The 25,290-nt window shown below is 41.5% G+C and overlaps 1 protein-coding gene across 2 annotated transcripts; it reads left to right on the top strand.

Moving 5' to 3' along the window:
• Window positions 1-1,299: 1,299 nt before the first annotated feature.
• fgf18a (fibroblast growth factor 18a) lies at window positions 1,300-25,073 on the top strand. Of its 2 annotated transcripts, none has more exons than XM_036575664.1 (5): window positions 1,300-2,914; window positions 14,975-15,014; window positions 15,192-15,369; window positions 23,279-23,385; window positions 23,524-25,073. In XM_036575664.1, exons 1-5 carry the CDS (start codon window positions 2,883-2,885, stop codon window positions 23,788-23,790), a joined length of 624 nt encoding a protein of 207 aa, XP_036431557.1. In that variant the 5' UTR covers window positions 1,300-2,882; the 3' UTR covers window positions 23,791-25,073. The 2 variants fall into 2 exon arrangements, with proteins under 2 accessions (XP_036431557.1, XP_036431556.1); XM_036575663.1 differs by having other exon boundaries at window positions 23,521-25,073.
• The last annotated feature ends 217 nt before the right edge of the window (window positions 25,074-25,290 follow it).

The raw sequence follows: 25,290 nt of genomic DNA, 5'->3' as shown, positions 1-25,290 counted from the left end.
GTTGCTGTGAATCATTCTGACTGTGTACATTTCTCTAGAATGGCACATTTCTGATCAAATCACTCTTGATGACTTTGTTTACATCTTAATAGTTAAATTATGCAGAATGTTTTAGAAACAGGTTCTATAGGCACTGTGCAAATCAGGAGATATTAACCATCTCTTACATTTTTTTTAACTGGCCCTGCAGTTATTGAGGATGGTCAACTGTTTCTCCCATAGTGGTGCCCCCTAGTGGGGACTTCAGGGCAGTAATAGAGCATAGTGGACACCTAGAGCTTGCCTGATGGATGCTGAAAAGACGGCGGGGCTCTGGTCCCTAAATGTCAGGTGAGTTTATATTGGACTTGTTTTGCCACGTTTCTTTCTCTCTGCCCTCTCCTCCTTTCTCTCTTCCTCTAACAAACAACTTTCCTTCCAATACCAGATTCTTTATAAGGTGGAAGAGGTCAGAAAGGAGCAGCCAGGTCACAATGGGGAGAGCTAAACATCAATGGATCAGACAATAGCCGAGACCATGTGAATATGCCTGTGAGGGTGGAGAATGCCGGTGAGCTGACCTGTTAGTCCATTTCATTGACTAACTACTGCCCCTGATGGACCACTATTAATAACTCTCTTTCTGACAGACACAAACACAAAAATCTCTCTTTCTGACAAACACACACAAATACAAAGCCATGTGTGTAAGTGCATGCGTATGTGCAAGTGTGAGAGAGACAGAAGGAAGGGGGGTTTGCGGAGAGAGGGAGGGAAAGAGGGAGAGTGTTGGCTTGGCTGACCGTCTGCGGTTCTGTCGCGGTAAGGGGTGTGTGTGTGTGTGTTGGGTTAAAGCGGGCGTAGCTGCCGAATTCCCTGAGAAATGTTCCTTTTGGATCGGACCCTATGCTTACATACCTCCCTCTCTCGCTTTCAAACGAGCCGTCTCCATTCTCCTCTCTTAAACTTCTAACATTCGCGAAGCGGGGAGTCGAAGCAGATTCACTTTGAGCAGCCCTGCAGTGAAGGAAGCCCACTGTCCACACAGGCTTTGGGTTCTGAAGAGTAGTGGTGTGTGTATCACCTTAACGAAAAGGCAGAGCTCCCAAGAGCCTCACATCGTCGCCCTGGTACTGAGAGCGTAGAGAGAAACACGGGGAGTCCCGGGGGGGGGAGGGGGGTAGTCAGTGTCCCACCGGCAGAGTGATCGCGTTTGGATTAAATAAATGCGAGTTAAGGCAGGGAGCAAGAGAGAGAAAAGGGGGGGGTGGGGAAGGAGAGTGGATTGATCTGCCGCTTCTTGTTCTGTGTGTGTGTGTCCTGAAGTAAGATTTGTGCTCTCGCCTCCTCATCAGCGCGCGCACAGAGAGGCAGGGCTGCAGGGGGAAGGCTCCACTCACAGAGTGCGCGCGGAGGACGACCTGATCTGCTCTCCTCTCTTGTTTTGTGCTCTTTTTCCCCGTCGTTTTCGTCTGTCCGTGAATGAAAGGGGAAGGAGAACAGAAGGTGGCTCGGTGTGGCGCTCTGGACGCATGGACAGGCACCTAAACCGTACGCGCGTAACTGAAAAGAGAGAGAGAGAGAAGAGGAGAAGAGAATCTCTGAAGAAGAAAGGGGAGGATTTTCTCTTTCGATCTGAAGCCCTCGCTTTCTGCAGCTGCGCTAGACTTTAGCTCGTTGTGTAAAGAAGGAGGGACCTGCAAACTTTGTTCATTAAAAAAAGCACATTAATAATAAATCAAAAGCTCGGATTGCGGTTTTTCCCTCCACTTTTAAACATTTTTGCGCTGATGTCATCGCGCTGGCTTGTTGGCCGCTGTCGCGCCGGAGCTGCAGGGGAAGCGCGGTGAACGCCGGGAAATCAGGTGCAAGGGAACCGCAGGGTGGCCGGTGATCCACTGGGTCACAGCTGCCCCTCCTCCTCCGCCTTATACCCCAGCTCCTCCTCACCTTGGACCGCTTTCCTGACCTCCACCGGACTCTCCTGTCCCTCACCCGCGGCCATGCTCGCGCCCGTCGTCCTCCTTTCCTCCCTAGGGAATACAGGGAGAATACAGCAGCACCCTTAACTGGACCTCGGACAGCCAGCCTTACATGGGACAACACCTAGAGGACGCACAGCTCCAAAAACAGACTAAAAAGAGAGCGAACACACCGTGCTTGGATTATACTTGGCTCGAAAGAGGGTCAAGTTTTATGCCTCCCCTTTTCTCTCTGGAGGAGCCTTAAACAAGACAGCCAGATTAACATGGGACAACGCTTGGAGGACGCGTGGCTGTAAAGTCACAGCTCCAAGGAGACACTCAACAGAGAGCGACCACACCGTGCTTGGAGTAGGCTAAAAAGGTCATTATTTTGTCCACACAACTTCTGGCCGATCCTCCCACCCACTGCAGCCAAACTTGGCTCTCGATTTGGCCGGAGGTAGCGCGGAGCTGTTGGGTCTCTTCGGGGCTTGAACTCCGCTTCACCTGTTCCTCACTCCCTGGAGAGCACAGCTGTTATGCCCTAATACAAACCTCCCCACTACCCCACCCCTTCTCTCCTATTCCCACCTCTCCTCCTCTCCTCTTCTTCCTCGCGCTCCCGCTGCCCCGCCCCAACCCGTTTACCGAGCGCAGCCGCCGTCCCGTCGCTGCCGGTGGCACACACTGCATCGCGCACTCCTCGATCCTTCAACTCACCAGCACACACGCACAGACACACACCTCCTCCTTCTACAGAGGAGGCTATGCGCGCCGCCGGCCACCGGCGGGAGCCTCCGCTGACCTCGTGACCTCGTGGCTGTCCCGTCCCGTTCAGCCGTCGGATCGGCACGTGACCCGAAAGCTGGGGAAGCTGCGCTGAACCCTCCTTTTCCCAAAAAGGCGCACGGATCGACCGGGACGCAGAGGCACGGAGCGATGTGGTCCTTTCTCTCCACGCTGGCTGTCTTGTAAGTCATTAACGCTGCGAGTCATTACCTAATGCTGAATGGCTGTAAATGCGTGTTAAACACGAATCGTTTCCTAAGCTGTAATACTTCAAATATTTACTCTGCATGAGAGAAAGAGAGAAAAAAAGCAGCAGTTATGTGGAATTGCCCGTTTGCTACACGCTTCACTTGACGTGACTAACTGTAAGTCTTGCATACATAATGATGAGGTGACATCACCTCCTCTGGGTTACCATGGTCACGCATGTCAATCAAACGTGTGGCTCAGGTAAGAATGGCTGTCCAATGAAAACAAACTCCAGCAATGTGCCCAGTTGTCCGCTCCAGAAGTGTACATGCAGGGTCTCTTTATTTTTCCTTTCCTTTTTGTCAAACTCTCTTCCTTTTGCACATGGCGGTCATCTTGAGGTGGTTATCATTCCTTACCCTAACCTGTAGAAGGGACGGTGAAGGAAACGCTGGCGACCTGCTCCACCCAGGACTTTCATTACAGGCCTGGGCAGACAGGGAACAGCCGTCTGCCCTTTGATTCTCTCCCTCTATCCGGAGCCCCCAAATTATCTAATAATGTTCAAGGATGTCTGAGCTAACATGGAGCTGGCACCTTATCTGCTGTCTGGGTAAAGAGAGAGCCAGCGAGACACTGGGCGAGAGCAGCAGACGTCTAGTGGAGCTCTCCAGCAGGAAACGGCTGCCACATACAACACATCTCAGCTCAAACTGGCTTCTAGGATTCTCAGCCAGTTGTACAGAATTAGCTGATTTTCTGGAACACATACTGAGCTCATCCTTAATAGATTAAGGGTAGATTAAGTTGGGCAGGGTTTTATTGTGATTGTGTATGTGCACATCTATTCAGAGCACAAGTGCACAATGCTAATGTGCACTGTTTGTGCTTCTTATGTAAACCAGTGATTCTCCAACCTGGTCCAGGAGAACCACTGCCTTGCATTGTTCATTTTTTTCCAAACCCAGTTCAACTCATGAAAGGACTGTTGATGAGTTGAATCAGGTGTGGAAAATATGCAGGGCAGGGGTTACTCCGCAACCAGTATTGAGAATCACTGGTCGGAACCATACTCACCTTGCCACATGTGCATCACCCAAGCCCTATTCTACACAGACTGAGAGAGGTGCAATAGGATCCATCCATTTCAATTTAACTCTAATATTTCATCACTCTTGTCTCTTGCGTGTGCAATCCAGAACCGACTTTCCTTCAAGCCCTTGGCCTAGGACTGCCTCGCAGATGTGAAAGGTGTACTGTGTAATGTGGCAGTAACACTACATTGCAAGCTGATTAGCTGGCTTGCAAGGCTGCCATACCGCTTTGACCGAGACAGTCAGTTAAAATTTGTGTGAGGAGGGGTGGAAGAGAATGAACTGTGCTTGAAGGGTGCAGAGGGAAGAGTGTTAGGGGTGATTTGGGATAGAACTCCACCTCATGGAGCTTGACTCCACACACAAACGCCTTTAGGACAAATCCTGTCTCAGGTCTGATGATGTCACACCGCCTTGCTTGTCTTGGCTCCTGACCACAGAACACTGTAGAGTAAGAGCTCCCAGCTACTCTTTCTCTCTTCTCTTCCCTCCCTCTCCTCTTTTCCCCTTTCTCTCTCTCTCTGGCTGACTGTAGGCTTAATGTGGTTTGGGAGGGATAGGGAGAATCCGAACTTCCAGCCGAAAGGGTTTTTTTTTCCCTCTTCTTCTTTTTTTATCGTTCTCCTTCTTTCAGCGTAACAGAGTTGTTTGAACAGCTGAGAATTCTTACCAAGCTCAGAGCCGTTTTCACCTGCGCTGCCAGTGCTGGCAGGTACATGAAGCATATATACACCACAGCAGGCAGCCAGTGCTCATACGTCTCCAAGTAGTGCACATAAATATGGAGATAGCATGCATGAATGCACTTATAATTTGGATAACACCCCATACGTAGTGGCCAGCATTAATTCTGTATAAAACATACAGTATAATGCTTACCAACTGCACACTGTAAAGACAGCACATGTGTGCAATTGAACAATACGTGTATTTCTATTAGGCATACACTCTGGGTGCTAATGAAGAGTTACCCTTAAGCATGCATGCATGAGAATGCATTACAGACATGGTAGCAATGAACAAGCGTATATGGAAGTGTATAATGTATCTACATTATCTATAGATTTCCCTAGCTAGGGATACAGGAGGTGTTCAACATTTCAATAAACAAAGATACATGGCGGAAGGTATGCTGCAACAATAGATACATTTAAATGTAAGCAGTCTTTTCAGATGACTTCATGGGGCATATATATAGGGAAGAGCAGGGCACAACCTAACACTGTGTAAAATGTATATTTTATATATTTAAAGTATGTGCTTTAGCTTCTTCTTATGTTCCCAAAACAACAACATCTGCAAATTTTGACAGCAATTGGACAGATATTTCTCAAGATTCACTGTGAAGACAGTTTGTACAAATAGAATTTTTCATCATATGTGTTCTTTTATTGTGAATGTAAGTCACAGAAATCACACCTATATATTTTAATCACCTCTTAGTGCTTCTTGGCAACAGCAAAGTTCTAAGCATGTACTGTACACGTGTACTGAATTAAGTGTGTTTGCATTGATTTATCAGATGTTTTAGTGACTGTTACAACTAGCCCCTCTGTCAGTTACAATTAACCCTGTCTACAGGGTAAGCTGTAGCAATTGCATTCACACTGCTTTTGGCTGAATTTGTCCACGAACGATAGTACTGTAGTTCAGCATACAGTATGCACATTTTGTCTAACAGCGTAGTCTGCCTAGATCGTAAATTCCTATTCTCATGTAATGCATGCCAGCAGTAAGTAACAGTTGCCCAGACAGCATGAATCAATGCACAAGCAGTATGCATACATGAGAAGACAGCACTGATTGATTCATGGCTTGTATGTTCAGGTGTGTGCGTGGTATTGTAAACCACCCCGTTGTTCTGCACAGGTGTAGGAATGGCCAGCATATGCAAGCGGTACCTTCAAGCACCTGGCTGACACACTTCACTACCCATGTAGTCTATGTCTACAGGTGTAGAATGGGCACACACAGGTGCAAGTAAACCGCGGACACGCAAGCAATCTGTCAGCAAATACCGCTGCTCGCCCCATATGCACTGATCCCAAGCTAACGCATTCTCAGTGTGCAAACATATTGAACCAGTCTGCTCGGATATAAACGAACTGTGCACAGCTATATAGCCAGAAGGTGTTCGTTGTAGGCCAGTTTGCTGAGGGAAAGACGGCCAGTGGGGAAGTACAGAGACGACCACCCTGCAAAAAGGAAGATAGCCAATAAGATATACAGAGACATACAGTCCATGCTGTTCAACTCCATTGGCAGCTTCCAGTTATACATGGCCAATGAAGGTATTCCCAGAGACACAGTCAGAGAGCAAACACACATTGGGCCAGCATGGGACCGCGTGAGGACAGGATGAATCAGCTAGGTTTGTTATGGAAAGAGACGAGGTCAGTTCATTCAGACGATTTTCCAGCAGCACCATTCAAACATCTTAAGCATCTGTCTCCCTCTCTCCTGCTCCCCCACTTTGACTTCCTCTCCCTAATGCAGCTTTGCATCCAGCTCTGTCTCTCTCTCTCTCTCTCTCTCTCTCTCTCTCTCTCTCTCTTTGTAGGGGAGTCCCAAGGTGCAATTTCAGAAAAAAATATGTAAAAGAGACAGAAAGATAATGTAAGAAAACGAGAAAGGGAAAGAGAGATAAACAGAACAGACAGGAAGTAGTATTAGTTTCAATGAAGAATGAAGTTTGTTGAAAGATCTGGTCATGGAAAGAGCGCTGAAGCACACACAAGGTGTTTGCATCGACAGTTGTTATGTTTATGTGTGTAGTTATAGTTAGATTGTCTAATAGGTATTCTACTATAAAATTACACAGTTACATACATTAGGGTGGATAATGTTAGCTGTGTCACTATGTCTGTGTAAAGTGCTTCATTGCCGTAAGAGATACGAAAAGCTTGGATAATCCTCGGTTTCTAGTAGTGGAAACGTGGAGATCAGCTACAGTTGCTAGGAATTGTCAAAACAAAAAGTCAACTATTTACAAGTAGTCTCAGAAAAAAACATGTAAAAAGAACTAAAAAGGTCTGCTTTTACAAATGGAATTATCTTCACGTTTGGAGTATTTATGTATTTGTTCCAAATAAATTTCAGACCAAACAGGGTTCTCTTCTTGGTCAGATGGAACCATTTAAAGTTAAATTGAATAATGATCCATTTTTAAAACTACAGCTCATTAGAAGTAGTGTGGTTGGTACAGAGACACTGGATATAGTAAGGAAGATATTCTAATAAGCTGGTTCTGGTCACGGGATGGTGTGTGTTTGAAGGAAAGGGACAGCCTCAGGCTACGTGCTGGAAAAGTTGGGTCTAGGCCTGTCACAATTATTACATAATCGTCTGATCACAATTATTTGAGCTGATGGCAATTTTTTAAACTGACCACAATTACATTCCATAGTTGTCAGCTTTCAAAATATGTTTACACTTCAACAAACAGAATGTGATCTGGTTGCATTCTGAGGAAAATGCATATAAATAAAAGAAAGAAGAAAGCACATTCACAAGTCTCACGAAAACAAAATTTTCACTTCTGACTGCTGTAACACCTTTAGAGGGTAGCAGTGAGAAATGTTGGTTTAATTTAGCTTGAGCTGTGTCTGTCATTAGTTGGGAGCTACTAAGTAATAAGACCTAGGAAACAAGACAGGTAATGAACCAATTTGGTCAGGTCAGGCTTGCACTAAATATTCACACCCAATGAACAAAAAAAAGACAATTAAAATTGTTATTGTTAATCGCAATTACTTACATCTAGTCTCTGCGTATGTTATAGCTAACCTTCTCATATGGGGTATGCTGTAACATTTGCTTTTGGCTGAATTATTGCGAAACTGCAGGTGCGGGAAACTAAGTTTATGTTTTCATTTGTAGCATACATATGTATTGCTTGTATTATATAATTATTAATCTTGTTCTTTTTTTTTTAATAAAATTAAGAAAAATCCAATACAGGCTATGGCCCGTTCTCCCCTGCTTTGAGCCACACTGAGTGAATAAAATGAATGAAAAAAAAAAACAATTGTCAATCACAATTATTTATATGGCAATTAACGGTCAGCTTCATAATCGTGAGAGGCCTAGTCTAGTCTGTGGCTGCTGAAGTGCAGCTGAGGTGCTGGATAGTGAAATGTGTGGTCCGTCTCTTCTAGAATCTAAATCTTTGGTTCTTGTAGCACATAGTTTGATAGTGTTTATAGTCCATGTGTGCACACCTGTTCTTTGGGGATCACCAGGGATCGATGTAAGCAATATGAAAGGTATATTCTGTTGTATGGCATATTGTTTTATGTGGAAAGTAACAGTGTATGTCTATGATGTATTGTTTCATGAGGAGAAAGTGTGCAGATGTGTGTATGTCATCTTTGATAAGGCTGATATATGATATAAAAGGAGTGTCAGTGTGTGTTCTATGTGTGTAAAGAAAAGTTTGATGTGAAAAGAAGTGATTTGTGTGTGTAGATATGTTCCTCATTACAGATGTATGGAGGGGAGTATAAGTGTGTGTTGAGCATCTGAGTGTGTGCTTTGCTGTGGCTGCCAGCTGCTGAGACACTTTCTCCCCCTCTCTCTCCCTTATTTTCCCCTCTTACTGTTTCTCTCTCTCACTCCATGTTTCTCTTTCTCTCTCATATCTCCTCGCGGCTGGGACGGCATGGGGGAGTCTTCCCTTCCTCCTACCACCAGACAACAAAACAAGAGAGAGGAAGGGAGAGAAGAGAGAGGGATTAAAAAAACGACAAGATGAGAAACACTCGTTCAATTCCTTCCATATCTCTTCCATTCTGCTCTTTTCTGGAACTGCTCCCTGTGTTTTCGAGAGCTCTCCACATCTCCGCTGACCCTGTGGAAGTGATGTAATAATGAGGTGTGAATTTTTAGGATGTAAACAAGTAACCGGGTTCAGTTGAATCATTCCAAATAAATCACAGACTACTGCCTTATCGCGATCACAAAAATATCATTAATATTGCTTGGAAGCCACAGCCCAGCCACAATTCAAAGTAAATTACATCGTCATTCAGAGCGTAACTGACTAGGAATCTCCCAGTGCTAACTGTCTGGTGCCCTATTACGTCAGCGATCAGTAACTGAATGCCTGGATATGAGTGTGAGAGAATGACTGGATTTCCACTGATGCAGCACTGCTGGAATCACAGGGCTTCTCAAGGACACCCAGAATGGACTACTCTAGCACAAATACTCATAAATGCTCAGCCATAGAGAGGTCAGGAGGTCGCTGGTAGGGAGGAAAAACGGAAACGATGAGAAGGGTTCTTTGCTTGTTTCTCCATCTCTCTTTATTTCTTCAACACTGATTCTGTCAGATCACTCCCACTCCTCTACCCCTCTGTATTAGCGCTGACATCACACTGACCACACCACCCAGCGAGACAGAGACACAAACAGAGACAAAAAAAAAGAGTCAGTGAGAGATGGAATGAGAATCTCATTCTATAATGTTCTCATTCACGCATTTGCCAAATACTGGGTGTAGAAAGAGATAAAGAAAACAGAGAAGAATGTATGACAAAGACGAGTGAAGTAAGAGATGGGGGGAGAGAGGAAAAACATGGCTTCTGATGGCTTGTTTGTGTGTAGCGAGTTGCCAGGCAGAGGGCGGTGGGATTATGGGATCGGCCTCAGGTTTTCCTCTCTTGGTGGGCAGATCAGCCACTTGAACAAGGCACACCCGTCTGTGAAACACACTTACACACATTTCACTACAAAGCACAGTGCAGAATCACACATATGCACTCTCAAAGTGTACGTAACACATCCCTGGAGCGGCCACAAATACACTAACATCACTGGCGTATACACTCTGATACACTTCATTAGAGCACATAACACTCCCTTTCCATGCTTAACTGGAAAAGATCTCAGCAGGATCGAGCCCCAAAAGCCGATCTGGGATCAGTTTATTTCTGCTTTGGTCCGACTCAGTATGGGCCAAGACTTCAAAGCTGACTTTGAGTCAGCTGTAAGACATGTTATAAACATACCTTGTATTGTATGGGTCGAAATATAACAATGGCAGTTCGAGTATATTGCTTACAATAATCAAGCAATTTTGCGGTGAGGCTGGAAGCAATACGTCAGCCACAAATCAAATTTTCTCCCTAACCCAAATGTAGTCAATCAGTCAAGACCTATTTTTCATCTTTAATTTTGCACAGGACCTACAAGTCTAATTTAACTAACAAGCAATGGAAGCTTATAGCAATCAGTTTAGCATTGTGCAAACTGCATGTCAAAATCATCACACTTGGTTTAAATGACTGCAGGTTGTTTAGCAATCTAGACCTGTTTGTGTTAGTTTCTGAATTATGTTGAACTATGAGACTTCTGCCTGACATCAGAAGGTCTGGTGCATTTTTTCCCTTAACCTGGCCAAGAACCGCCTACTTTGACAGAATAGGGCCTTCTGACTGACATGCAACTTAACCAACCATTGTTGTTTTTGTGCCAGATGCAGAAGTGGTATGCGCTAGTTAGTATACCTCAGTTTCTAGCTTTTAAATACTTCAAAGAAAACTACTGAATAACAAAGTTGTGATGCTGTGAAATTCACACACATTTTTCAATCCATACAATATCTTAGAGCATAACTGTTTCCCATTGGTCAATTTAAAACCACTGCGTGGATGTGCGTACAAACAGTCATTTGAATAGCCACTCAGAATTCAGCTGACAAAATCTCGATAGCTGCAGCCAGGTTAATGTGCAACAGATATCAAATGGTCCACACCTCTGTGGGTGGAGCATCTGAGACAACATATTCAAAAACAGTAGTAGCCTGAATTTTGTCTTTTGTTACTGACACAAGTACATACAAGGGAAAAAAGGAAAACATCTGAGTGGCACTGGGACCCTGAAGAGTGGTTCAGAGACCACTGGTGCTTCCATGCAGAGAGGCTGGTGCATGTACTTTCGTAGCTTGTTCCAGCTGATGAACAGCAAATAAGCAGATGAAGTTCAACTTATTTCCAAGAAACAGGATACACAGTAGTTTAGCTGAGGTATGTGCATTATGGCCTGTCTTTTATAATACATGGAATCTCTACTAGATAGTTCAAGTGCCTAATGTCAGCCTGTATATGTAGAGTTTTCAATGCCATGGGATATCCTGCATGTTGATTGTCTCATTAAAGGAATATTTTAGTTTAAAAAAACAATAAAAAATCAATCAGCCAAGATGCATTTGCCATCAAACATTCTTTCTTATGTTCTGCATTGGAGCTAGGCTAAAAGTAGTTGAGGCTTAAACTCCATTAGCTGTCACTGTGTAAACGTCATGGCATACTCTTATCTATAAAAATTAACAAAAGTGCAGACAAAATTGAGACTCAATGATGGTTGCTCCTGCTCTTTTTAACTATGCAACACAGTTCTGTCGATTTTTTACAGATAACAGAATGGTATTAAGTGTCAGAATCCACATAAGCAAGCCCCAAGCAAACTTCAGACACTAAACATGTCTTGGCTGATCAGCTACATTTGGGGATTCTTCAATGAAGTATTCCTTTATGGGTTTGAATGGACAATGTTTCTGTTGTCAAATATTCTGTATAAACAAATATCAGTATCGGTGAAACACTTTCAACTTGCCTGCTTTCAGCTATGTTTCTGAACTACTTTAGACAGCTCCTGGGCTTCCTTCATAAGACTGTTATAAGAACTTCTGACAATTCCCACAAAAGCTGTTCTGATCATACACCCTGAAGGGGAACCTAAAAAGCACCTCTAGAGCATCACTAGACTTTGCTGAAGGGCTCCTAACTCCCCTCTTCACCTTCACAGGCCTGCACTGGTCTGCTGCTGTTCATATTTAACACGGTACAAACGGTTCTCGCATGAGCCACTCTCCAAGTTTCCATGCAAATGTGAGCTATGCTTCAAATGTCAGCTTTTTCCTCTCCCAAAGTGAGGAGATTAAAGATGGCAGACAGAGAAGGAAAGTGCACAGGGCTCTGTCCAAAATCTCAGCACACTCCCTTCCCTCCCACCCCATCCTGCTCAGTGGAGATGAATAGGGAGATTATCGCACATTCAACATTCTGACAGAATCAACATCCTGCACTCCGGGAGGTAGAAAAGGAGTTGTAATCTTATTGTTTATAATTTTATGGCCCTCTTAAGATCCAGCCAAATTGTCTTGAGGGAGTATGACTACAAGGAGTTAGAGACTGGAGAGAACTCGGAAACATCCCAAAAGCATCACTGTGCAAAGAACATCATAAAGTTATCTTTTTTAGGAGTTAGGGTGTTTCCCTCAAACCATCATAGCCATGGTAAACTATGATCAGCACTGTGTTTGGGAAACAGGGCTCAGATTAATTGGCAATAGAAGAAAGGCACATGAACTAGACCTAGGTGTCATGACTACCTGTGCTACAACAGGAAAAACAGAAACCTATACATTAATGCAGTGTTCCAGGACTGGGACTGAAGAATAGTGGATTAGAAACAAGGTTTAGAAGATTGGTGTAGATTCTGATGCTAGATTAAAGTTGTAGTTCAGCAAAAAAAAACAAATTACACAATTTGCCTCTTTGTCTAAATGTCATTGGTCAACCAAGATATGTTCAGCATCTGAACTTTGGTTTTTTTCCCACACAGCATTGAGTAGCATAGTGTTAGATAGCATAGTGTTAGTATAGTGGTGCGTAGTAGAATGTGCTGCATTGACAGCAATGAAGCTCAAGTACACTCTTTGTAGATTTATATGTATAGCATTTGGTATCAGCTGACCGCCTCTTTACAAACTGTTTCTGAGCTAAAAGATACTAGGTGAAATAAATTATGTTACTAGGCTAGTAACATTAGCTTTTGTCTGTTTATTAGGGATGTGAATGGGTACTCGAGCAGTCAGTTAACCGTTCAATGTGGCAGTATTCAAATACTAAACTGCTATTCGGGAACTTTGGAGTTAATTTTGTGCCAAAAGTATTAAATAGAATAGTAAAATCCACAAGCAAAATATTATGTATCAAAATGTCCAAGATATGTTGCAAATACAAATAATGAGAGTTAAATTAAACTTAATTTTCAAAAAGATTACTACTCATTTTCTCTCATCTTTAATTTTTTTTCTGTTTGCTTCTATTTTTTTTGCTTCTGAAAATTTCCTTTTGCTTCTGACTTTTGGCACTTTTTAGCAGGGGGCGGGTCACATTCACACGCACTCTCTATTGTTTAACTGATTTTGAGTGACAGGTCTTCTGAACACATAGCCACGCCCATTTCATGAGCCATGATCTGCCTTGAACATGACGGAGCACTTTGTATTCAGTGTATATATATATATATATATGTATATATATATTTATGGGAAACTGAAGTATATCAGGTAAACTTAACTGTTGAACAGTTGTTCTGATGACCTGCGGCTCCACACGGTTTCAACTATTCCTTACCTTAAAACATCTGGTCCAGCTCATCAACTGATTAACGAGCCGTTCATGAGCTGCGTCAGGTGTGTTGGGTCAGGAATCGTTGAATCTGCAGTGCTGTGAGTTGACGGAAATAAAGTTGAGGCAGCACTGGCATAAACACAGTGAAGAGCAGAAAATACTGCTGATAGTAGCAAGCTACAAGTTACTGCTGCTGTGAGATCGCTGATAGACGATAATGTTTAATCACTATAAAGAGAATAAAAGTTGACATATCATGGTTGGTCGTTCTGTTCTGGGGGTTACGAAAGCTGTTATGTCAGTGTGTTCTTGTTTCTACCCACAGACTGCCTCCATGTCAGTCACTGAAACAGGATTCCTATTTCACCACAGTAATTTATTGAATGTGCTGCTCCACATCGCTGTCTTCACTTTATTACAGTGAAATAACTTCAGATATTTAAGCAGTTTAGTTCCATATCCAGAAAGGCTAGCCTAGTTATTACGTCGCTATTATGTTTTAACAGGACAGTTCGATGTTATGGTTTTGCTCATATTTATGAGTAATAATGTATATTACATTCTGTCACTCCAAAACTCGAGTGCCTAAACGTGAGCAGACTGTCAAGGACACCTTGATAAGGACATGATCGAGAAGGCAGATGTAGCGTGGCTTTACTGTTAACCATGCTAATTAGTATAGCTGAGGTTAGCTAGGTCCAGAAACAGTGAAAATATATTTCTCTCACAAACTAACATGTTGGAACATCCACTGCAGAAAAATACCTCTGGTAAGACAATGAAATCTCATCAGCACCCAGTGTTGTACCAGCTGTAGTCTTAGCTCACATCTGAAGAGGCAGCCTCCCTTACTCTTGCAACACATAACTCTCATTCACATATTTCTTTGCTTGCTGCAAAATTTTAGTTAAACCCAGTGCTTTCACATAAAAAAGTAAACCTGTCCCTGCAATGGTTTATTTCAGCCAAAGTACCATTTATTTTTGCAGTTTCTTTTTTTTGGTCCTTCCCCATAGATAACTGGATTTCCATTCACTGTGGATACTCTTGCAGATACTCAAATTTCAAAATTAGTTGTAATGCACATGCTTACTGTTTATTTTAAAGATTTCAGACTGACTGCCTCACTGTATAAATTTCAAGCCACGTCACCTACCATCGTTTTTATGGTGTCATTCTGGGTTTAATTTAATGCAGTGGTGCTTAGAGAAATTGAGCAATGCTGGAAATCCCAGAGCGTGCTGACAGCAAATGTTGGCAGGGGTTTATGCACCTTCATTAAAACAAAAAATTTTCAAATTTTAAGCAACGAGGCTCGGCATGTTCAGTGCGCGGTAACCTTAATGTAGCTGACAAGTAGTATAATATACTCCACCAATTAGCATGATGCAAAGTACATGCTTCAATCATCACACATTTGTTTCAAACTGCGCTTAGTTGAAAACAATCTGAAAGAAGTTTGCTTACACAGTTTCTGTTGATGTTAACTATTAAAAAGAGACAAATCACTTTTCTTCATCTCACTCTCTCCTCATAGGTTTATCCAGATGATGCTGGTGATGTGCAACCCTTTGCAGGTGAGATAGTGTATGTGTGTGTGTGTTTTAAGAGATTTCATTGCACATTTAATAATGAACAACATGCACAAACTTTACCTTTGTGAGAACTTGGAGATATCTAAAAAAAGAAAGAAGAGGGGAACTGGCAGGGTAGGGAGAGATAACACCCCTGTGCTTATGCTACTATCCCTGCAGGTGTTCGGAGTTGACGGTGTGAACTTCAGCGTGCACGTGGAGAATCAGACTCGTGCACGAGATGCCATGAGTCGAAGACAGCCCCGAGTCTACCAGCTCTACAGTCGCACCAGCTGCAAACATGTCCAGGTGCTGGGCCGCAAGATTAGCGCTCGCGGAGAGGACGGGGACAAATTCGGTAACAACACACACACATACAGTCACACAAAGGGTCTAAGGCCTGTCTGACACCTTCACTGGAACCTTTTGTTCTCACACTCCATCTTAACTTTGCCTCTCTCTGACAACTCAGCCTTTCTTTCATTCTCTCCCCCCTTTCTGTCTGACTCACAGTCTCTGTCTCTCTCGATCTCATTCACACGGTACAGTAAAGGGCAGAAAAATAATGAGATCGCGAGAAAAGCATGTATCTGCAGACAAGATGTTGGCAAACAGACTAGAAGACAAATAATATTGTGCTTATTCTGTGGTACAGAGACATACACACACACAGGAAAGATGTAGTGAGGAACTTGTGTGTGGAAAACAAAGACCTCAATGACTGCTGACACTGTGATTCACTGAGGGGAAAGGGGAGGGAGAGTGAAAGAGAGAGGAAGAGGGAGTGAGAGATGGATAGAGCACAGTCAGCGCTGGGTGTTAGACAGAGTGTTAGAAACTCACCTCCAGATCGATCTTTCCATTGATCCGGCGTTCTGCCTGTGGTCTTTCCCTCTACGCTTTTAAACAGCACGCTGACCATCTCCTCCCCCTCTCCTTCTTCCACCTTCAGCTCATCCTCTCTGTCTCTTCATTCATCTATCCATCCATCCATCCTCCCCCACTCTCTCTGTGTGATGCACAGCAAAGCCATACAATCAATTCCAGAGGAAGTTGAAAGCTGATCCATACCCTATGTATGTGACTTTCCTACAACAGCAACGGCATTTACATTTATGTACAGTACATGGCTTTTAAAACTCTGAATTCATGCTTCTGTGGCATTTTAAGATATATATATATATATATATATATATATATATACACACACATATAAGGGTTTGATGTAGTAATTCACTTCCCCAGTCCATGCAGCCGTTTTTTAATTCAATCATTCATTAAATTCATGTTTTTCTGACAGCATGTTAACATATATTCAGCCTATGTCAGTTTAGCCTCACCCATTCATGTTAAAGTGGTAAGGGTATGTTAAGCCCAGCCCAGACTACTTTTGAAAGAGGCACAATACAGGACAATCAGAACAGAGCTCATTAACATATATCAGCCTTAAAAACAGAGCAACAAAAACAGCCTGTTCAATTCTAATGGATAAAAGGAAGTCTGAAATAAAAATAAAGTATGACTCTTCTTCGTACACACAGACCGCAGAGGGAAAAACTTATGTGCCCTTTAAAGTTTACCATCCTAACTCATTCAATTATGGCAGTGACTAAAGGAAAAGAGGAAGACCGAAAGCAATGGGAAGAGTATAAGAGGAAAGAGCCAAAGGGAAGGCCTTAGGAGAGATTGGTGGAAGAGAAGAAGCGAGTGAGAGCTTATTGATTTGTGATGACCCCTGCGCTTATAAAGGTCATCTAGAAACCATTTTGGGGCTTTATCTTCAAACAGGCACGCTCCCTGTGAAATGCACAGTGTATGAATGAAACATATGCACTCACATACAAAGACCTACTAAGCACTTACTAAATAAAAGTAAATGAAATGTAGTAAATGATACCCTATTGGGAGAACAAGATGTTTGTTATATGTCATACTTAACTTATATAGGACAAAACTGCATCAACTGATAACTGGAGACTGATTTTTAAGTTGAATTGCACTGACCCAGGCAAATATGATGGTTATCAGTAACTGTGTCAATCAGGAAAGTCAGTGTCAGTCATACTGGGGTTTAATCTGCTTAAGAGCTCCAGGTTATCTCTCCTGCTTTAACTCTGTTTATCTCTGGCTTCGTCTCACAACTGCTGCTGACAGTGCTGATGCCAGTGGTAGAAGTCAATCATTAGAATCATAGCAATTATTAGAAGCCACTTGGTCAGTTTCTGTTTCACTCAGCTAATAAATGGCCTCAATTATCCTTAACTCCTTTCACCATCCTGAAAATTTCACCTGAAATGAATTTAATATTAGAAAGGGACAAATATATTTGTAGCATAATTTCTATAGTGTTTCAAATATTTAACCTAAGGCATAATTATGTGAATGTTCAGTACATTTATTCATCTGCACTGTCTCAAATCAAACTTCAGTTTACAAGTTTACTATAAGACTGCAAATTCCATTCACTGTGGGCAATGTTTTGGCTTTTCAAGGATTTGACAAATTTCATATATACTTAACCTGAGGTAAAGATTGTTTGATATTAGTAAATCTAAGAAAAAACAAGGTGCTTACAACAGTCCATTTTTTTATCATCATATTTCTTAAAAAAGTACATGAGGAGTGAACCACAGACAAACAAAATTAAGCTTATTTTAACTAACTACTAATACTGCATTTTGCTGTTTAATCAAGCATTGATTTATTTTTTTTTTTTTTTAACCAGCCAAGTAATTAGGTTGCAGTTCTGTGGGCTAGGGAAGAACAACTAAAGCGTAGGGCAGAGTAGAAGAGGAAAATTATATGAGTTCAGAAGAAACATCACCAGACAATTTGGTAATGCAAGTAGCGTTCTGTGACATTGATCCATATTTGTTGGTCCCTCTTCTTTAACAGCTAAATCAATGATTAAAAGACAGTATGTTGTATTTTGCGTATTATTTATCAGAATATGTGTCAAAAAAACATTATGTACCTTAGTCTTTGAAAAATGTGTACAAAGTGGTGACAGAGAACGTCTCAGTAATACAGCCTAAGTGAAAAATATGAGTCAACTTAATTATTCAGGTCATTTTAGTTGTATCAGCAAACTCATCTTACCAAAAGGTGATTCAGATCGCTACTGAATGGTGAAATAAATGTATCAGAATGAAGTAACTCTGCCATAGACATTTCTTTCTCTATCACTTATTGTGTGTATTTTATGTTAGAGAGGTATGCAGTTATATCAGATTAGATGTTGTGGGTTCCTCATGTTAATTCAGCAAACCTTACCAAGCGTACTCAGGTCAATCATACACTAAAACAGCTATATGGATGTAAATTACAGTATGAAATATTCCAGTCTTTTCATGAAGTACTGCATTTTGTTTACATTGAAAGCGAGATATAGCTACAGAATCATAAATTTGTAGCAGCTGTGCAGATCACTAAATAGTGTGACTGAATGATTTGGGGAGAATATGTAATTGGGATTGTTTTTTCAATTAAGCTCCATGCATATCCATTTTTTTCAGACTTCAGGTCTGAACACTGAATGTAGCGTGGCTCAACGCCAGATACTAGGTTACATTTCTCCACTAAAAAGTTGTTAAGACAACTGTAAATAATGTAGGACATAATTAAAACTGTACTCTTGTGATTTTTTGCCATTAACTAAAATTGCCATTAACTAAATTTTTATAAAAATGATTAATCATTAAGCCACATTACATAGCAACGTTTAACGTAGAAACCTTGCAATTCATTATATAAATAACTTCTGTTCATTCAATAACCTGTGCTATGAAAACACAAATTTCTGTTAGTGCCCTTATGGGCTATGCCAAGCTAGCAGTGGTGTATATTCACATTTAAAGATAGCTCTACCTGACACATGATATTTGAAGCTTGTACTGTATATTTTAACATTGCATGTTATAATTTAATAGTTTATAGTTTAATCCTCCCTTAGTATGAAACAATACTTCACGCTAGCGTTAGCTATCCTGACTGATTAAACAGACAAGGAGTCAACTACTGTTAATTACCAGAATAAAGACATATGTCAAATAATTACTGGATTACGCTCAATAAAAATAATTAGGGATGCACAGATACTGATACTGGTATCGGGTATCGGGCTGCTACCATGCTGATTACTAGTACTGGTACTTCACCCATACCAACATTCCCATACCCGCTGTGACACAAGTCGGGCATAGGATATCGTGTTAACTTAATGAACCAACAGTAAAGGAGGCTCTGCTCACACAGAGGAGAGTTGCTGACTCCGTGATACTCGGACATAAAGCCATCAGTCACTTTAAACATTCCGCTTTAGTACATGGTGTCCCAAAAAAAATGACATCATTTCATAGTCTAATAACATAGCCAATTCTCCCTCAAATGATCTCAAATTTTAACAAAATGTGTAAAAACTAACCAAGTTAAATTTTTAATGTTTTTTTTCAGGTTGAAGAATGGCGTTCACTAGAAATGAAAAGGCATTTTGAGTGTTAGAATTTGCTCAAACACAGTCAAACAAGAGTGTGCAGCGTGTATTTTCGAGAAAATTCAATAAAAATGCACCAACTGGAAAGCAGATTTGGACATGGCACAAAAAATTCAAAGAGGAAGGCTGTCTGTGCAGGGCAAAGGGATCTGGACGACCACCAGTATCGGAAGATATTACATTTGTGAAGCTTTGTGAAATCGGTTATAAAATCTACATCCCTCTGAATTTCTTGTTTGAATTTTGATAAATAAATCTTGTATTGTTCAGCATGAGGCCTATTTAATTTCGTTTGCCTAGGGCATGTAGTTACTCAGATATTCACATCTCAAATGAGGTCAATTTTTTTGGGACATCCTGTATATTCCCGCCTGACCTACACCGTGCAATTTTAAACCGTTTTAACCCTCCTGTTGTGTTTGTTTCGGCTAACACTCATATTGTTCCCGGTCACTTTTGACCCGGATCATTTTATTCCATTATAAATCAACAATAATACATATATTATCATCTAATGTTGTGTTAGTTCTTTATATGAACTTCAGCTCTTGTGAACATTATAAGTTTTGAACTTGTATTTGCTGTTTATGTCCTGCTGGCCTCATTTACCTGAGCTCATACCGCTCGTTTTTTTTTAGGGAAAAAACATTATATACATATATATTATATACATATTATGTATATAATATATAATATTATTATAATATATATATATAATACACATATTATTTTGACTATAACGAATACTAAGATGAAACCTATTGTAGTGTTTGTCACAGAGTACTTCACTGAAATGTTTACCAAAGTCACTTTTTTGAAACCAATTAAGTTTTCTAAACTGTGGCACAAAATAACAACTTTTGTGTTCCCGGTCAAAACTGACCGGTATGATTTATTTATTGAAAACAAAAGCCCAAATGTACACAGGGAAAATTTAAGAGAAATGCTTGAACCATACACTGTATGAACATATTTACAATTTTCTATTGTACTCTGAAAAGACAGTGCCATAATGTTATCTTTATGTTCCTCAGTTTTGTCCTCTCATGAGCATGTGGGGCAATATACTGTAGTCGTTGCATGTTCTTTGCATATATATACACCGCATCTGTGGCACACAAAGCTAGTTTTTTTATCTCTTGGTGCACACAGTTGGCTCCTCTTTCTTTTGACTCCTCCTTCTCTGGTTGCTGTGGATGTGCTTGATATGTGCTTGAACTCTGTTTTATACACTAATTGTAGTCTTATAGATTAATTTCCAATAACCGGTCATTTTTGACCAGGAACACCATGGGTGTATACAAGTTCCATAAAACACACACATTTTTATAAAAATATTTCAGATTTATTTTAGGTGTTCAAATACCATGTGTGAACAAAGTCATGGAACCTCATGACAAACAGACGAAATGTACTACACTTTTTAAAGAGGAAACTTGTAAATCGGTCAGATTTGACCGGAACACAACAGGAGGGCTAAACACAAAAGCACAGCTGCTTCCCCATTACGGGTGGAGACACGCAGGTGGAGGAAAGTCGACATTTGCTACTAAAGTCCTTCTATACTGTTTTTCCTCTGTTTGAATGAGTAGAATAGTGAGGTAGCTATAAACGTTCATACGGTGATTTTCTTTGTAAAACAGGCTGTAGAAAGACCGTTGCTACTGTCCAACCGTGTTCATCTACACCTGGTTTTAGCTTCAGAGCTCAGCGTTGTCACTGAGCTAGCTACAGAGACTGTCTTTGAAAGACACAATAAGGAGCATTAAACTTGTGAAACACATTTTACTTACCGCTGTAACGTACAGAAGTGTTTTTCTGATGTGAAACAAAACCCGCTCTTCTCCACAGCAGCGCTACTCGATCAAAGGTAGTTAGCTAACTAGCTAATGTAGCTAGCATAGCTAATTCACGTCATTTGAAATCAGCTAGCTAGATTTTAATGATTTGAATTGTTTATGGTATCGGACTTGGTATCGCCGAGTACTAAAAACATGTACATTACTCGTATTTAGTCTGTAAAAACGATACCGAGTTCTCCCCACCTTTAGAGGTTAAAGTGACAGTTGGTTCGGGCTAGCACTGATCCGTTGAGTTTTGAATTTGAAATGAGCGCGCGGCTGCAGCGCAGCCATTGGTGCGCTGTATTAAAGGGGATTTCCACCGATTTTTCAAAATTTATCCATATTTCTGTGGTTACGATACAAATAAAGTCATCCAACGTGATTTGATGTGAAATAATGTATCTGTAGAGGAATTTGCCAACGAAGATTTTCTTTACAGTGGTGGTGATAGGAACCAGAGGTCCCAGAGTCTACAATGCAAATACAGCCATTTTATTTACTGTCCAAAACCATCAGTGAACCTATATGTAACGTTGGTGACGGTAAAATAATGGTCAGTCTGTTTTCTTTGGGGACTATTTTGCCTTAGAACATCCTTCATGTATCCCTGCACCATGAATTAATCAAGATATAATGATTAAAATACGCGTTAGACCAAAACCTTGTCACACCACTACCATAAAACAACGTCTCAGACATCAGGCAGTATGTTCCTAATCATTTCATGTATGGTTTCGTTTCAATAACTGTCTACGAGGGGACTTTTAGAGGTGGACATCCACTTCCTATCACCACCACTGTGAACAGTTCTGGCTCAGTACGTTTCTCCAGCACAGAGCATTTTACATCAAACCACTCTACATGACTTTTTGACATGCTGACCATTTAATTGTGCAGAAATTTTGAAACATTGGTGGCGTTCCCCTTTAAGCAGTAGGATGAAGCCATACAAACCCTGAAGAAATAGAGTTGAACTGCATCATATGGGCTAATCTAGTGGTCCAGCCATTATCATCCTGTTATAATGGTTAGGAATGACTGGCTGGATACGCTTTACCTCTGCGTGGTCCGGGTTTCTGCTATTTTTCAGAACATACCATCATTTTTTAAAGCACCATGTATAACTGCTTAAAAAACAAATGCGATGAGCATGATATAGAACACTTGAAAAAGTTGTGAGCATGCATCCCCTGTGTTATCACTGTAAATCAGGCATACAATGTATTTTGAATCTGGTGACCAGCCAACAGGATGGTCAAGTTCAAGACAAAGATAAAAGTACAGAGCTCAGTTAACTGCTTCATAGATTAGAGAAAGCATTGTCAATTCGAGTCAGCCTTCAAGACAATGGCTCAGCAGTCAGATAGTAAAGCCTGGTAATGTTTTAATTTATTACTTTTTAGAGCAATTTTAGCACTTTTAAAGAAGCATTTATTGGCTCAACCTTTACAACAGTTCAAACATTCACAAAGAGCTGGTGTGGCTGCAGGTTTTCATTCCTACAAAGCAGATCACCCGATCAGCAGTTTGAAGACAAAAAACAACTGATTAAACAAGTGGGATCAGGTGTGCTCCAGCTTGTTTTCAGTGAAAACCTGTAGCCACACTGGTCCTTTGTCGATAAGATTGGACACTACTACAGTAATGTTACTACAAAATGTACAGGATTCTTATAAGAATCTTATAGTAAATTCAGACAGTTACTTATTTATATATTAATATGACACTGCTTGTCCTATGGCAAAAAAATAAGTAACTGTCTGAATTTACTATAAGATTCTTATAAGAATTGTAAATTTTGTAGCAACATTACCATTTTTTCATAAGGGAAGGTGAAAGAAGAGACATCTCATTTGTAACCTTAGTGTATTTAATGTAATTCTTTTTGTAACGTCTGTCTGTCTGTATGTGTCCGTTTGTCCCTTCACAAGCCCAGCTTGTAGTGGAGGCAGACACCTTCGGCAGCCAGGTGCGAATCAGGGGGAAAGAGACCAACTACTACCTGTGCATGAACCGCAGGGGCAAACTCGTAGGCAAGGTGACACATCTCTATGTTAGCTTAAGTGTTGTCATTTCATGCTCTGAATGGTCAAATTGAGTTTGTGGCAAACTGACACGTTTCCATTCTCTCCCTCTTTCCCTTTCTCTATTTTTTTTTTTGGGTTATCTTCAGAAGGCCAGTAGTCGTAGTCCAGACTGCGTGTTTGTGGAGATGGTGCTGGAGAACAACTACACAGCGTTAATGTCAGCACGGTACACAGGATGGTATGTGGGCTTCACCAAAAAGGGGCGGCCTCGCCGTGGCCCCCACACGCTTCTTAACATGCAGGACGTTCACTTCATGAAGCGCCCCCCTCCGGGAGAGCAGCCGGACCACACGCCCTTCCGCTTCACCACTGTCAGCAAGAGGAGCAAAAGGGTCCGTGCTGCACGGCCGCGTTAACATACGCAAAATCCCCACTGTCCCTCCATGGGACCCTGCTAACGTTCGAGTCAGGGCCTACTAACAAAAGACACTCTTAGACTACAGCCCTGCTAATGGGACCACGCTAATGCTAACTACAGGACCTGGTGTCGATGGAAGGTTGGAAAGTCTAACTCCATTTGACTGGCTAATGGACAATGCTAAATATGGAATGCTTTCCTTTTTGAAGGGTCAGCTATGTGTAACATCCTGCAGTAAACAGGATCTGAACTGGACCTGCTAGCATACCAAAACAACTGCTACTCCCCTCTAGAGCCTTGACATGGCCTGATGTTGACAAACTAAACCAAGCCAAAACTGACAAGATCAGTGGAACTTAATGCAATGACAAGCTCTAGCCTTTTTCTATGGTCTAAGGAAGCAAAAAACAGACAATGGTAAACTAACAACCCTCGTTGCACCATGGGGGGACACTGACGCAGCAGCCTGCTAACCCAGCTATCGCTTCCTACCACTTCATGAGAGGGATACTCTTTCCTACAGCATAGGCTCCACTCAGGATTCCCAGAGCAAGATTCATTTGGAACTAGACCTACATGGCTGGGAGAGAATAATGGGTCTCCTGGATTCCTGTAGAAGATTATGAGAAAAGAGTTCTGGACTGAGTCCTACTAAAGGACTCAAGAGTGATAAAGAGGAGAGACTAAAACTGAAAAGCCTCCCTCTGCCTCTGCCTGCAAGCTAGTATGAATTTAGGAGTGAGTGAGTATGTGTGTGTGTGTGCCTGTGTGTATGTGTTTGAAAGAGTGTTTCAAGTTGCACCAAAGACCACATTGGATGCTACCACGGATGACTCTGAGGAGTACATCTGCGTAGGCGAGCTTGAAAAAAATATATAGCCTACCTATGGCTGGAAAAACCTACTAAAACTGGAATGTAATGTAAAAAAAAAAAAAAGAACACCCAGAAACTCCTTAGAAAGCTGCACCAAAAATGACCTAACGACCAAAGACAACTAGAGACCAATGATGAACTTGACAACCCCCACACCCTAGAGCCTCTGAAGCCACCAAGCCTATCAGAGTAGAGCACTCAGCAGTGGGACAGGAAAGGCACGGGGTTGCTTTCGGAACGACACAAGGAGCAACGTTCACGTTTGGGTTCCAATCGGAATGCTGCTAGTGGAAAATTCAGTGGAGTACCAAAGTCACTTACATTATTATTAAAAGGAAAAAACAAACATAACAATAAATAAAACTATATATATATATATGAAAAGAGCAAAGCTAAATAAGCGATTATATTATGACTGCTACTATAATTGTTGTTACTATAAAGTTTATTTCACTTATTTATTTCATCTCTGTGTATGGCAATCTTTCTAAAGCCAGTAAACTCTACAGAAATTGTCTGTGTTTTAAAACATACTCCCAGTGTCTGTTTCTCTCAATTATCACTTTTGTTTTTGTCACCAGACAGCAAGCTGTCAAACTTGTGGTCATGTTTAAAACTACCATT

Source organism: Colossoma macropomum, unplaced genomic scaffold (genome assembly GCF_904425465.1).
Source record: "Colossoma macropomum unplaced genomic scaffold, Colossoma_macropomum, whole genome shotgun sequence".
Taxonomy (NCBI): domain Eukaryota; kingdom Metazoa; phylum Chordata; class Actinopteri; order Characiformes; family Serrasalmidae; genus Colossoma; species Colossoma macropomum.
This window is presented reverse-complemented; position numbering and strand designations above follow the sequence as displayed.

Coding starts and splice junctions, on each gene's coding strand:
- fgf18a (XM_036575663.1), top strand. CDS start 2,883: ATGTGGTCCTTTCTCTCCACGCTGGCTGTCTT. Junction 2,915..14,974: donor CTCTCCACGCTGGCTGTCTT/GTAAGTCATTAA, acceptor CTCTCCTCATAG/GTTTATCCAGATGATGCTGG. Junction 23,386..23,520: donor GGGGCAAACTCGTAGGCAAG/GTGACACATCTC, acceptor GGTTATCTTCAG/AAGGCCAGTAGTCGTAGTCC.